The sequence below is a fragment of the Petromyzon marinus genome, chromosome 10, assembly GCF_048934315.1.
Source record: "Petromyzon marinus isolate PM22_M1 ecotype Great Lakes invasive population chromosome 10, UKy_Petmar_22M1.pri1.0, whole genome shotgun sequence".
Classification (NCBI taxonomy): domain Eukaryota; kingdom Metazoa; phylum Chordata; class Hyperoartia; order Petromyzontiformes; family Petromyzontidae; genus Petromyzon; species Petromyzon marinus.
The window spans coordinates 13,613,155-13,628,056 of NC_133676.1; the positions used below are offsets into that span (position 1 = coordinate 13,613,155).

General features: G+C 38.3%; 1 protein-coding gene across 3 annotated transcripts in view; it reads left to right on the forward strand.

Moving 5' to 3' along the window:
• The window catches only part of THSD7A (thrombospondin type 1 domain containing 7A), a 368,787-nt gene that overhangs the window by 212,559 nt on the left and 141,326 nt on the right, over window positions 1-14,902 (forward strand). For all 3 annotated transcript variants that reach the window (XM_032951145.2, XM_032951144.2, XM_076066194.1), the window contains exons 7-8: window positions 3,391-3,459; window positions 4,361-4,519. In XM_032951145.2, coding sequence (XP_032807036.2) covers window positions 3,391-3,459; window positions 4,361-4,519 — 228 coding nt within the window. The remainder of the gene's footprint in view (window positions 1-3,390; window positions 3,460-4,360; window positions 4,520-14,902) is intronic.

A 14,902-nucleotide genomic window follows, 5' to 3' on the forward strand; every position in this document is an offset into this window, starting at 1 on the left:
TGAGGGAATAATAAGCATTTTGTCCAATATACTTCATCACATTATGCAAAACAAGGCTTTGGTGTGCTGAAATCTTGACTGGTATAATCATTCTAGTTATACATATTCATGGTTTTTTTACAACATGGTTACATTATATATATAAAAAATCACTTTTCACAGCCATATTTTTTTCATGTTAATGTGCCATTTATTGAGGGACAACTTGTGTGTTTTCTTGGTGTGGTTTTTGGACTGCTTTCTCATTTTCTTTGGTTCTTTCGGTAAAGTCACGTAGAATGAGAATAAAATAATAAATTGATAAAATAAAATAACACAATAATATTCTCACGACGTTTCGGCCACAACACAAGTGGCCTTCATCAGGTGAAGGGACGAGACTGTCTGGTAGGACAGCGCTGTCCTACCAGACAGTCTCGTCCCTTCACCTGATGAAGGCCGCTTGTGTTGTGGCCGAAACGTCGTGAGAATATTATTGTGTTATTTTATTTTATCAATTTATTATTTTATTCTCATTCTACGTGACTTTACCGAAAGAACCAAAGAAGATGAATCATTGCAGTCACGAAAGCTTTAAATCGATGCTTTCTCATTGTTTCTGATGCCTTGCCCAATCTTGAAAAATTGCAATTATTTAATGAATGCATTCATTAGTTATTTATATGTAGTGACTTGTTTACCATTTTCTCTTATTTTTCGCTCCTCTTGGTTATTTTGTATTGTATTGTTTGTTGTTGTAACTTGCTGGCCCGCCCATACAGGACATCTGTGAAAAAGAGCTTTATAGCTCATCGCATGCCTCCAGTCTAAATATAGATGCTGATTCTGATATGAAAAAAAGTGGCTATAATATATAGCCACACATGTAACCTATTCTCCGTTGAGCCTCTTCAAGATCAATGTTCCCCTAACTATATCGAAATAACATTGGAATAGATCACTCAAATGCTCCAGTTATTCTAGCACGTGAGGAATGAGCTTTCTGGTTGACTGCTGCCATATATCCAAATTAGCAGCACAAGGTTAAAACTGACATGTGCTGGATTTGGCCAGTTTAATTTAACTGCTATTGGTCAAAGGTTATTTGTCTATGTGAAAAATATTTATCTAGGGATATTCCCGGTCTCTTGGGTTAAGTCCCAATGGCCCAGCAGTGCTTTAAAACATCGACTTTTTCTGATGCAAGTAAGCAAAAGATAAATGTAAGGCATTTAGCTAGTTTGTGGCAAGAGTCGAATGGACAATATTGATTTTCCCTTCACCTCTGTCAGCAACAAGGGATGACTGTTAAAGAGTGCACAGGCAGACATGCAGGCCTTGCATGCATTTGCTTCTGCAAAAATCTAACATCACTCGACATTTCTTTCCAGTCATATAAAGTGTCTCTGCATATTTCCACATAATACATATTAATGTACACTTAAGAAATCCAACAAGACTGTGCATACATATGTATGCATTCATATGCAATCCACCTCCGATTAGCATGGTTGGCTACGTACGGTGCGAAAGAACTTCAATATACATACATTACAGTGAGTATTGTAGTTGATAAAAAAAATATACAACTCCTGCATATGACCATGGCAAAATTGTCATCTTTTGCAAATATTTGCCATTCATACAGTCATTATATATTGACCTTGTTCAAGTCCTGCATCTCACATATACTGTACTGTAATTGAAATCAGCCCCTGATGTACTCTGCTTTTCAAATGCCCTTTGTCGATACTACTGAGGGTCTGTATGCCAAACTGTGGCCTGACATATTGTACATCAGATGGAATTCTAATATCCATACAAAGTATGGGACAAAGCCATGCAAGCATATCCTGTTTCAAAACTAAATCCAAAAATATTCCCTTTGCATAGTACAATTGCTGTGAGTGAACACCTATTAACTAGCACATCGGTTTATACACACACACTCTGGTATAAACATTTCGATCTAATTTCTGATATAAAAAAAATTCCAAGAATATTCAGAGATGGCTATGGATACAAAGAGCAATAGAGTAAATCAAGTTCCCTCTATGTACATGTCAGGATATGTACCTAAGTTTCCAAGTGTATACAAGTGAATAATGTATCGTTTTATGCCGCCTTTGTCATTGTTCATAGACATATGTGATGGGGTCTGGGTTGTTATTGTTGTTTCATCATCACCATCATCAGCCATGATCTATCCACTACTCGATTAAGGCCTCCCTAAATATCACTATCTCTCGCAGTCATGCAATGTGCCCATCCACTTATCACCCACATAGGAGCTGATTTGTTCTTGTTATTTGTAATGCCCAATTTTTTTATATATACAATCATTAATACCCATGGTTGATAGTACAATTTGAGTATTTCACAAGCACAGGTAAAAAAAAAACTAAGGGCAAAATTGGTGAATAAAATGAAGAATTTTCTATATTATAATAATCAAAGTTAGATTTTAACATATTGAGAATACATCGGACATTGCGAAATTATTATACTATAACGAACATAAGACATAATGTTTGGTCAAGATGGCAGCTCGAACTCACAAACCTATTCAGTTTAAAACATAGGCTTTCGCCACAGCGTATGATTTAAAGAACACCAAAGAAATATTAACTATTCTCAAACAGAACTGTGCGCAGTTGCAGAACATGCTTGCCAACAAGGACACTCAATAGATTTTTATAACGTTGAAGTTTTGTGTAAAACTAATTATGACTGGCCAAGACTAATTCGAGAAACCATTGAAATTGAGAGAAATACCAATCATTTTAACCGCTCTGACAACTACAGGCTTAGTGCGGCCTGGAAGCGTATTAATTCCTGATAGAGGAAACACATACTAATTAACTAATTACTAACCTATTATATAATTATAATAGCCCCCCCCCCATCCGCCTCTGATCTCTGCACCTCATTGGGTTCAGGTGATGACGTCGTCTTGTTCTATTTAAAAACCGGAAGCAGGTAGATTGCTTCACTTTTCTGGCAAATCGCCCGATGTTGCCGGATGTAATTACCGGGGAAACGTTGTACTCAAATTGTAAATGTGGATTTACTCTCCAACACACCGGTGGGCTGAAGTAGTAACTACGTGGCGTTTTGTTTACTTGACAAAATCCCTTACTAATTGGCTGTGTCGGGTGGTGTAGGGTTACGACACAACATTTATACTTACGCGATCTAACCCAAAAAACCTTTATCATGAATCACAAACTTATAATGTAGAGGACAGTATATACTCGAAATCGCATTTTTCTCCAGTGCTCAAATGACTACATCTTTGTGACAAATGTTTCTTGTGTGTGTCTGAATCAGTATTTTACAGGGAAATATTTGTTTAGTTCCATCCTATCCACCTTCCCTGTTAAACCAAAATCACTGCTGAATTTTGTGTAGAGCTGCCTGGAAATGAAAAATGGAGGCCTACTATTGTACCCTTGCTGTCTGTCCCACTGGAGATCTCAGGTGAGCCAATTTAAAGTTTAAAGAGGATTCAATGGAAACACTGAGGGGTGGGTGGAAAAAAAACCCCATAAGAATAAAAGAAATAAGACATTCAGTCAAGCGATACGACATGAGATGTCAATTAAAATAGTCCCTTTGTGCAGAACCGTAACTGACAAATGGCGCATGGCTGAGGCACTGTGGATGGATGGAATGTTAATGAAGGCAGGTTGGTTCTGTCTGCATAAGGGTCAGACCATAATGCGTGAAATACAATATACGAAATGGCATGAGTGTCAACTATTCCTGTGTGATGTGAAAGTACCTGCAGGTGCCCATGTGACAGTGTTGAACAAAATGTCAAACTTCACAGTTTTAAGGCTGCTCTCATGCAGTTTCTGCAGGATAAAAAATAGTAGACATGCAATAATAATAGTAGCAACTCCAAATTATATATTCTCACTAAATTAATGAATCCACTATGTACTATGTGACTGTAATAATAATTCAGTTATAGCCAATGGAAATTACCTCAACTTTTAATTTCATTTAACAGATACCCATCATGCTTAAACTCAAAATAAATATAATTAAATGACAGAGCAAGAAATTCAAAAAACTTAATTACAAATTCAAATTTGCATGGTAACAACAAGTAAAAGTAAATACAAAAACACTGAGTCAAGGTCATCGGAACGTTTAAATAGTATGCATGACTTTTGGAATCTTAAGTATTTTCTGAATGCATTGCACACTTGATCCCTTCCCCCACCCACTCTTTTCAGTTAATCTCCTTTCGCTATAATATCCTTACCATCCTTTTCTTATGCTCATTCCATTTCCCAATCCCTCCGCCTTTCCAAATTGACCCAACTTACAATCCTGCAAAAATGCCACGTGTGTGGGCTGATGACTTTGACAGCTCCCAAGCCCGTGGATGGCAGTGTGTGTCCTGCACAGCGGAGTCTGGATGTGGGTCGCCTCTGTGACCTGCCGTGTCCCGCCGAGTGTCCTGTGTCAGCGTGGACTGCCTGGGGACCTTGTGTCCCCGAGAGCTGTGAGGAACCCCAATCCAAGAAAGGTACACATTTGTTGTGATGTGCTCCGCCAAAAAATCGTATCTCGCCGAGACGTAATCGCGGTGAAGCATGGGTTAAAGCAAAACGTGGTTGAGAGTACAAATTTGTGATCAACAATTTTACAGGGTAACTTTGTTGATGTTCGAGTGAGAGAGGATTGCTCTTATTACTTGTCTTAGGCCACAGGTGCTTGCATACTTCCAGACACCTTCTGAAATTCAGCAAAACGCTTTTATCTGCCATAGTACATCTTCCTCTGTCTTATGCTTTTCACTAAGCCCTCTTGTAACCCTAAAATAGGTAAATTAATCACTAGGAGAGCTCAGACCACTTTCTAGTACAATGATGAAAAATATTTTCAAGACAGACGGTATATGGGAAAGTAATTATGTATGTATGCTGAACATCTTGTGCACTGTACGTAGCGAACCGTGCTAATAGGTGTGGGGGAAGCATAAACTAAACACAAAAAGCAGTTCTAAAAAAATGCGTTTTAAATTTAAAAGTGCATAGCTCCAGTGGCTTATTAATATCAGAAGGAAGAGCGTTCCAGATGACTGCAGAAATGTCTCTGAAAGTGTGCGAAGCACTTGCCGTCTTTGTTTAATTATTCGCCAAAAGGCGCTGCAAGGATGACTGAAGTTCGTGTGATGGTTTATGCTCATTGACGAGATCAGCAAGTTTTGATTTAAAGTTTTCGTGTCTGCAGGGATTCATATTCTTGGTTCTTTCGGTAAAGTCACGTTTCCCTTCTACGTGACTTTACCGAAAGAACCAAGAATATGAGATGAGCAAGGTATTGTGGTTCATTTGTGGCAAGCACTTTGTGTGTAATTAGCACGATCGTATAATAAGATCACTAAGACCACAACCAAATCATAGCAGTCAGTTTAGTCACTATTTCAAACCCCAATGCAGAGTGCAAGTTGACAACCCTTTGCTCAATATGCTTTCAACAAGCATCCAATCCATGTTGTTCCATTTTTGAAGGAACGTTTTATATAATTCATAGCAATGCATAGGCTCTCTTTCTTAATATTTTTAAACTGCCAACTATGGGCTTTGTACCTGTACTAACATTTGTGCTTGAAAGATTTGCAATCTACTCAATTAGGAAGTCATTAACCATTTAAAAAATCACAATATTTAGACATTCCACAGCACTGGTAAAATAATTATTTTAATTCTATCTTAATGTTCATATTTAATGTATCATGCAATACTAAATTTGCAAGCTGTTTGACGGTGCTTCTGCTGTTTTCCCAGCCCTCAGAGATATATATATACACAAAATATATTATCATTTGTATAGCATCCAACAACCAGTACATTTAAGCGATGTGGTGTGCAGAGCTTTAATTATTATTTTATTATCAAGTGATGGATGCATTTTTCTACCGCCATCACATCAGCGGTTGTTGCAATTCCACATTAGTAAGCAAACCCTCATGTATTTTTAGATATGCACTACAGTATAGTACATGCTGCACTCTCTTATTGTGACACTATCAAACGGATTGTAACGTCTAGTTTGTTAGCTGATTATGAAGACTTGTCAATTCAGTGTAATTTGTGAATTTAAATTATTTGCAGGTGAATTAGTAACTTATTTTTTTTTACCTTAATGAACTGAGTTGTGTGTTGTGTTTAGGGCTGCACCGTTGCTTGGTAAATTGCGTGATTTTCTGGGGAGTTATTCTATCTGTTCATCTACATGCCCAACTCATAACGGCTCAACAAATGAACCTTATGGCGGGACCCCGGGGTCCCGGATAAACGGAAGTAAAAATCGTAATTAATGAATTTATTTTTGGCGACTCCGTCCCCACCGCGCACATAAACGCCGCGACCCACCTGGCGCGGATCGTTCTGTTATGTCGTGTCGGCCAAGCGCAGCAGCAGCGAGGACGAATGTGCAGAAGAAACAAAACTTTTAAACTTTGATTGGCGCACCGTGCAGAGCTCGTCGAGAGGAATCGATTTGCCGTGTCGTTCGCCTTCAACAGACATAAAATGACGTTGCAACGCAGTTTATGCGAGAGCCGGGGGGCTTATGGGACCCTGGGGTCCTGCGATAAGGTTCAAATACACATGGAACAATAGATGGGTATCAAAATGTTTATAACAGTTCAGACCCCTTGTTAAAGTTGCAAAGCAAGCACACAATCACTTGTTGTATGCTTAATGAATAATGCAAGTCCATTATGTAGGCAAAGTGGAAAGTGTGAAAATCCAACAAAAGCTAACTAACCTTAGGCTAATGTTTACTTAACTTAATCTAATCTAAATTAAGTGTGTGTAATGTACAAATTGACCTTTAGCTTATTAATGGGCAGCACATTAAAATATCTACCAAACAGTTAATGTGCCCTTAATTCTTTGGAGCTGCAACTCATCTTTGCCACTTACATTACATTGTTGGTACTTATTAGTAATTTATAGTTCAGATTAATTAAATGTTGCTGTTATTCAAAATGATTGCTGCTGTAGGTCCATCTTATAAAAGATTTACTTAAAGTATATTTCACAGTTCACGGTGCTCTCGGTCTGGGCATTTAGCTCAGGATACCTAATTTGGCCGTGATTCCGTCACAATGCGGCAAAACAAAGTCTGCTTTTGCAGAAAATTAAGCTCCATTCTGCAAACTGCAATTCAACACGGGTTGATCTCATGCCGAAAAGCGCATGGTTACCCCCCCCCCCACACCATTAATTCCCCCAAATGTGTAATGGACGAGCGTTGGTGGGATTGTGGTGGATTTATGGTGGAGCCGAAGGAATGGCAAACAGTTTCCTTCTCTGGCCGAAACACTCCTGCCACCCTTGCGAGATTGCAGAGGGAAAAAAGTATTTGATCACCTGCTGGTTTTGTACGTTTGCCCACTGACAAAGAAATGATCAGTCTATAATTGTAATGGTAGGTGTATTTGAACAGTGAGAGACAGAATAACAACAACAAAAATCCAGAAAAACGCATGTCAAAAATGTTATAAATTGATTTGCATTTTAATGAGGGAAATAAGTATTTGACCCCCTCTATAAAACATGACTTAGAACTTGGTGGCAAAACCCTTGTTGGCAATCACAGATATCAGACGTTTCTTGTAGTTGGCCACCAGGTTTGCACACATCTCAGGAGGGATTTTGTCCTACTCCTCTTTGCAGATCTCCAAGTCATTAAGGTTTCGAGGCTGACGTTTGGCAACTCGAACCTTCAGCTCCCTCCACAGATTTTCTATGGGATTAAGGTCTGGAGACTGGCTAGGCCACTCCAGGACCTTAATGTGCTTCTTCTTGAGCCACTCCTTTGTTGCCTTGGCCGTGTGTTTTGGGTCAGTGTTATGCTGGAATACCCATCCACGACCCATTTTCAATGCCCTGGCTGAGGGGAAGGAGGTTATCACCCAAGATTTGACGGTACATGGCCCCGTCCATCCCTTTGATGCGGTGAAGTTGTCCTGTCCCCTTAGCAGAAAAACACCCCCAAAGCATAATGTTTCCACTTCCATGTTTGACGGTGGGGATGGTGTTCTTGGGGTCATAGGCAGCATTCCTCCTCCTCCAAACACGGCGAGTTGAGTTGATGCCAAAGAGCTCCATTTTGGTCTTATCTGACCACAACACTTTCACCCAGTTGTCCTCTGAATCATTCAGATGTTCATTGGCAAACTTCAGACGGGCATGTATATGTGCTTTCTTGAGCAGGGGGACCTTGCGGACGCTGTAGGATTTCAGTCCTTCACGGCGTAGTGTGTTACCAATTGTTTTCTTGGTGACTATGGTCCCAGCTGCCTTGAGATCATTGACAAGATCCTCCCGTGTAGTTCTGGGCTCATTCCTCACCGTTCTCATGATCATTGCAACTCCACGAGTTGAGATCTTGCATGGAGCCCCAGGCCGAGTGAGATTGACAGTTCTTTTGTGTTTCTTCCATTTGCGAATAATTGCACCAACTATTGTCACCTTCTCACCAAGCTGCTTGGCAATGGTCTTGTAGCCCATTCCAGCCTTGTGTAGGTCTACAATCTTGTCCCTGACATCCTTGGAGAGCTCTTTGGTCTTGGCAATGGTGGAGAATTTGGAATCTGATTGATTGATTGCTTCTGTGGACAGGTGCCTTTTATATAGGTAACAATCCGAGATTAGGAGCACTCCCTTTAAGAGTGTGCTCCTAATCTCAGCTCGTTACCTGTATAAAAGATACCTGCGAGCCAGAAATCTTTCTGATTGAGAGGGGGTCAAATACTTATTTCCCTCATTAAAATGCAAATCAATTTATATCATTTTTGACATGCGTTTTTACGGATTTTGTTGTTGTTATTCTGTCTCTCACTGTTCAAATAAACCTACCATTAAAATTATAGACTGATCATTTCTCAGTCAGTGGGCAAACGTACAAAATCAGCAGGGGATCAAATACTTTTTTCCCTCACTGTACCTCAATCACACTTTGGGGCATGACATGTGCAGGTCTCTTTGAGAGGATGGTCTAAGCAGTGTGTGAAGCAATGGATGGAGGCACGCATGTACAGAAAATCGATGAAAGTGATTATAATTATGTTGCTAATTCTGCTGCTGCTAAAAATGAAAATGATTAATGTGATTCAGGTAGTATCCTCAAGAAAGCTTCAGTGTGTTCCAAGATTCATTTTATTATTGTTTTGCATGTGAGAAGAAACTGGAGTACCCACAGAAACTCCACGTTAAGATGGAATTACACTCAAATTTCCACACAGATCCAGAATGCAATGTCTGCACTGACTTAACCTGGTAGTTGTGCAACTCCGCATGTTCAGAAGTGATCGTTATCATTGTTTTAAGTACCACTAAGTTGTTTGGCTTAGCACTACATAATTGTAAAAGTAGCCGGTGTACACGGCAGTATGTTAAATGAAGCAGGTAATTTGGCATCCTCACATTTGCCAGATTTATAATTCATTGGCATTTTTCTAAGAACCACGTGGTGGAAATGTGCCATATGGGTCTATTTAAATTATGTTTTCTTGATGCTTTAGACTTGATATCTAAGTCAAAAAAATAATGCAAAATAGTTTTATAATCAAGCCATATGCTCATAAGAAAATCTAATTTTCTTACCTCTGCATTTCCCTGCAGCTCCACTGTAGCCCTGCACGTCTACTACGGAGAGCACTTTGCAGTCTCACAAAGCGTTTGCAATCCACTGGGTCGAATCGTTGAAGTCTCATTAAACGGAGTCCTGCTGTATTGCACTTAGAATAATTTATCGTTTGCGATTCAATTATAAACTAAAAATTTACCAAATAGTTATCAAATGCCTTACACGTTTTTCATTGGATAACCAGAAACGTATAAAATAGCAATTCTAGCATTTGGAAACATTTTCGAATGTGAGTGAAAGTAAATGAAAGGTAAAGAATGGAAGTGAATGCCCACAACCATAAATCAGATAATTGCTATTCAGAATATAATCTGTTGGCATGGCACGAGTAAGAGAGCTTTAATTTCAAATCTGCTATTCAGCGTTGTGTATAGCCTAAATACATTGCGTTATGCACATCTCTTCCAGTGAATTAATACAAGCATATGGTTAGCACGTTTAATTTGTGTCTGAAGCAGAATTGCTCCGTCAATACTGCTGCTGCATTACCTATACCAGCAACTGTGTCTCTAGGGACTGGTACTATGCATTCCGTCTTTGTTCTTGTGATTTGTAGCAGGTTATATTTTGTAGAAAAGATTGAATGCCCTTATTCTCTCAAATGTACATGTTGTAATCTCCATAACATGGAAATACTTTGTACATGATGGGCCGGTGTGACTGTGCAATCAGTGCATTTTGAAAACTAGCAAGTCAGAATGAAAACCTTTCAATAATTATTATTTTGACACTGTTGTATTGGTAATGCTTGCCAAACACCCCTGGCAACAACAAATTGTGCCTACCATCTGTGTTTGTACCTGTTTTTTATTCCTGAAATGAACACAATTAATGACTGAAGTGTCACATACTGTCACTGCTGCAGGAGATAGCGAATACATGCTATTTTGTGTCATGCACCTAAAATGTTGCTGCAATATAAAAATGTAGGTGCTTGTGTCTCAATTATGTTTTATTATCCTGCAATGTGCTAAGAAATACAGTCATTGGTGATTGTAAAGTGAGTATTAAAATACGGAACAGAAATATTATTTGTGATCATCCATTAATATTGAGGGCGGATCAGTTGTACACAATGGTAATACACGTACCCAAGTTAGATTCCCAGCCACCACGAACATCACCAGCAAGACTGATATTTTCACATGGACAGATCGATTAACACAGTGATGGTGCTACTCTTATTTAAGCTTCCAGAATCCCATTTCCGTACTGTGCTAACTTTTGTAAAATACATTATTGATGCAGGTACAGTGGTGGTGTGAGCAGGTTCGTACGCTGTGCTGTGAACCTGGCAACCTGAGTTGAATTCTATGCCATAGCTCACAACTGTGTTCACTGACGTTGGAACTCGCTGCTGGCACCGACTTTACCAACTTGCACTGCGAAGTATGGTCAAACAATGCCCAAGAAGAACATGGCATGGAGAAGTCATCCAGCTGTAGATGTAAAGGGGCTGTAAATTTGTCATTGTTGTAATAACCTTTTTTTTTTGCCAGTATGGAAGTATGAAAAATAATAAGAGGTTTCACCCTTTCCTGTTGTATTGCCAGAAAGGGTAAAACCTATTCTTATTATGGTAATGTTAACTGTTATATTCATTTTTAACAACCGCAAATACATCCTCCTGATTTAAATGCAGTTTCTTCAATAGCCTTGGGAGTATCCACAGCTTTAACTTAATACGAACATTGTACTTGGGCCACAGTGCGTACGCATCTGATTGGAGCATCAGTCAACAGAAATGATAACGTAATCAGACCAAGGTTATCGTTAGCCACTAATGTCTTCAGGATTTGTAAAGCACTCAGGGGAGATGGTCGTTATCCAGTCCTTATGATAGATCACAGCTGTAACTTTCACTGTAATGTTTAAACTTCTTAATCGCGGCCTGTGTTAAATAGCTTTGTGAACAGGTTGTAACAAATGTATTATGCAAGAGAAATATCAAACTTTAATCGTAGCGTTTAAAAAGTATATCTAATGCCTTACTGTGTAATCAATCAGAGAATAAAAACTGGCCAAACTAGCAAATTATTGATGTAAATTCGTCTTTGGATATGTGCTTCGGAGTTAGTGTGATAATTTCCTTGTCAGTAAAAGTGTGTCACTTGTCTAGCTTGCAGGTGATATGCCTATTGAGGGTTAAGACACGTGCACATTAACCTAGTCATAATTTAATTACATCCGCTGTACATTGTGGGTGGAGAGATATGAAACCTTAGGGGATTCAGCAAGTTCTAAAGATGGGCTATTACAGCAGCCTGTAGGATGGTATTTTCTCGCCTGACGCTATGATGCTTTTTAGTTCAGGCAGAACAGTAGTTGGGCCTTTATTGAGCTTTTGTCCACTCTATAGTGGAAGCTGCCGACATATCTTCATAGGTAGAGGTAGGTGAGTTAGAGCCTTAGTTCACAAGTGTTAACGGACATTTAATTAATTGGATATTTTTTTCAAAGGAAATTGGCTCATCGACTTCCAAAACAAATCAAGGTTCCAAAAGCATGAACCATAATGAGGGCATGGTATTGCTTGCATGCAGGCAACGACTTTTAAACAATGAAATTTGTATTTAGCATTATTCAAAATAGTAACTTTCTGGAAAATAATACGAACCCATTTTACAAAAAATGTTCCTCCATGTCTTAAATTGACATTTATTCCTAACTGCCAAAGTTCAGTCTATGATATGATTTGAGACATTATTTTACATATATATTTCAACCTGCACATTCCTGGATTAAAACTATGGTTGGTCTTTCTATATGATGTTATTGGATGTCAAGACAATGGCTAGGTCATTTTGGATTCACAGCCTCATCAATAAATGGTAAAGTTTTTGGAGGAACAGCCATGTTGCTCGTCTTTCTAATATTGCGTGTACCTGGTCGATTGTGGGTCATTGATTGCCAGGCATGGTTAGGTATCAGGATTCTTCCTGTAAATTTACTTGAACGTCGCAGAGTCTGATTGAATGGGCCAGCTTTGGTTCTCAATTAGACAGGCCTAGCTCAATAATACCGCTATTTGTAGTGGCCATGGATTTTTCCATGTGAGGATAAAAGTGGTGGTCAATAGTCTAACTTAAGTGATCTGTAAGTATTAGAATTAAAATCGGAACTTTGAGGCAAATTTTTCTTCTACTTTTTTTGCAAAGGTATTTAGTTAAATCCTATTTAAACATGTAATTAAAGTAAAAAAAATCACTTGGGCAAATTATGTTCTTTGGTTTATTTTTTTTCGAAACCTTTTATCAACAAGGGCATTGCACATGTTTGCTCTGTGATGTCTTGATGGATATAAGGGGAAACATAACAATTAACAAAAAAATATAGTATTTATTACAATGTTACATTCTGAAACTCACTAAACAACATTAACAGGTTCATATTGACGTTCATTTAATAAATTTGCATTTAATGTGCAGGACATTGGTGAGATCAGGTAATTGCTAAGTACACTGGAATAATCTAATTTCAAACAACAATAATGAAACACGATTGCGGGTGATTATAGCCAATGTTTTCCTGTGAGGTGCTAACCTTAATTTGGATTTATTCGCTTTTGCAAGATTGCATTTGTTGTTTTTCTTATCTTCTCTAGCATTATTATTATTATAATAATGACTGTGTGCAAAACTTGTTAAAAAGCTATTCTTGCCATGCAATTCATTCACAAGAAATGTGATGAGGTGTGACCAAAATTGAACAATTATCAGACTGCACCGTGAAGCATCAAAGCCATTTAAATTGCTCCCCATTGAATGTGTTTCATTTCATTGAAGAAATACGCAAAGGGCACATTTAGCATTTAAAAGTTTCGCAAATAAGCCCGTGCTATTAATTTTATGATTCCTATTGTGTTCTTTTTTAGTGTTTAAAGTTTCCTGTGCTCATTCAATCAGGAAGTAGGTAACTTGACCTTTGACAACCAATTAGGGCATATTGTATGAGCAATACATCTCAGCAAGTATAACAATTGCCGGTTTAGGATGTGCAGATGGTTTGATGAGAAGTAAACTACAGTAGCTCAAATTATAATGGCTTAAGAAGCCTAAATATATCGTCATCATCAGCCATGATCTGTCCACCGAGCACTTGCGCGAGAGTAGATTATGTCATTGCTCAATCTAAACGATCGATGTGCTCTCTCGTACGTGTTTCCTCCTTTGGCTGCCACTGTGTCGTTAGCCTTGACCAGCAGCCATTGTCACTTTTAGTGACTCGTTCCTCTGCCCAAGTACACAAGTGATGCTTTTCATGTATTTTACGTGCGCGTTCTTTAGTCCTTGCATTCCTCCTCCTCTTGGTGTCATTACACGTCAACGCCTAGCTATGTTTCTCAGCACAAGTTCAGCTTTTCTTTCAATGTTTTGTCATGAATATACGTGTTTTTGATCCACATGTCACAGCGGAGATTTGACTGCCATTATGAAGTTCAGGTTTCTAAAAAATGCTTCTACCTCCTATTATCCAACTTTTTACATCATCCTTTTGATTTCGATCCACATTAAATATCTCTCCTAGATATACATATTCTGCTATATTTTCCAGTTGTTTCCTCCAACAATGATTATATTTTGCTTTGTGAAGTTGCTGTATATTGGATTTTGTTTGTGCATGTTTATCTTGAGTCTAACCTTGCAGCATTTTTGTTAATGTTGTCAATCATTGAATGTAGCTTATTTACATTGGTTGTGACAATGACCATGTCTTCAGAAAATTTGACATGGCCAATACGCTCTGTATTTACGTTTGCTTTATTTCTCCATCATTTTTGGAAAATATATTCTAATGTTGCTATGGATCACTTTGTTTAGTGCTTATCTGCTTGCCTCACTCATCTTTTGATTTTAAATTTTGTCACTTTTTCATGCAACTTTCAGTGTAGCAGTTAAACTTTTATTTATGTACAAATATAAAGAGGATGACTGCATCAGTTTTCACTTAATCAAGTGGCTTGCTATCGTCTATAAAAGCCAGGAATGATGATTCAGTATTTGATATTTTTTTATCTCAAATAATATCTGATGAATAGTGTGTATGTGGAAAATGGTAGAAAAACTTTTTGTATTTATAAATCAATTCTGCTTGATCCTGTGGTCGATAAAAATGCCCATCATTCGGTTTCCCTATATCTTTGTGGACCATTTATATATGTGTGATAGGAGGAGAATGGGTCTGTAATTCTTCAGCTAAGTTCTGTCTTCATTTTTTTCCATATAATAATGTTTGAGGCATCATT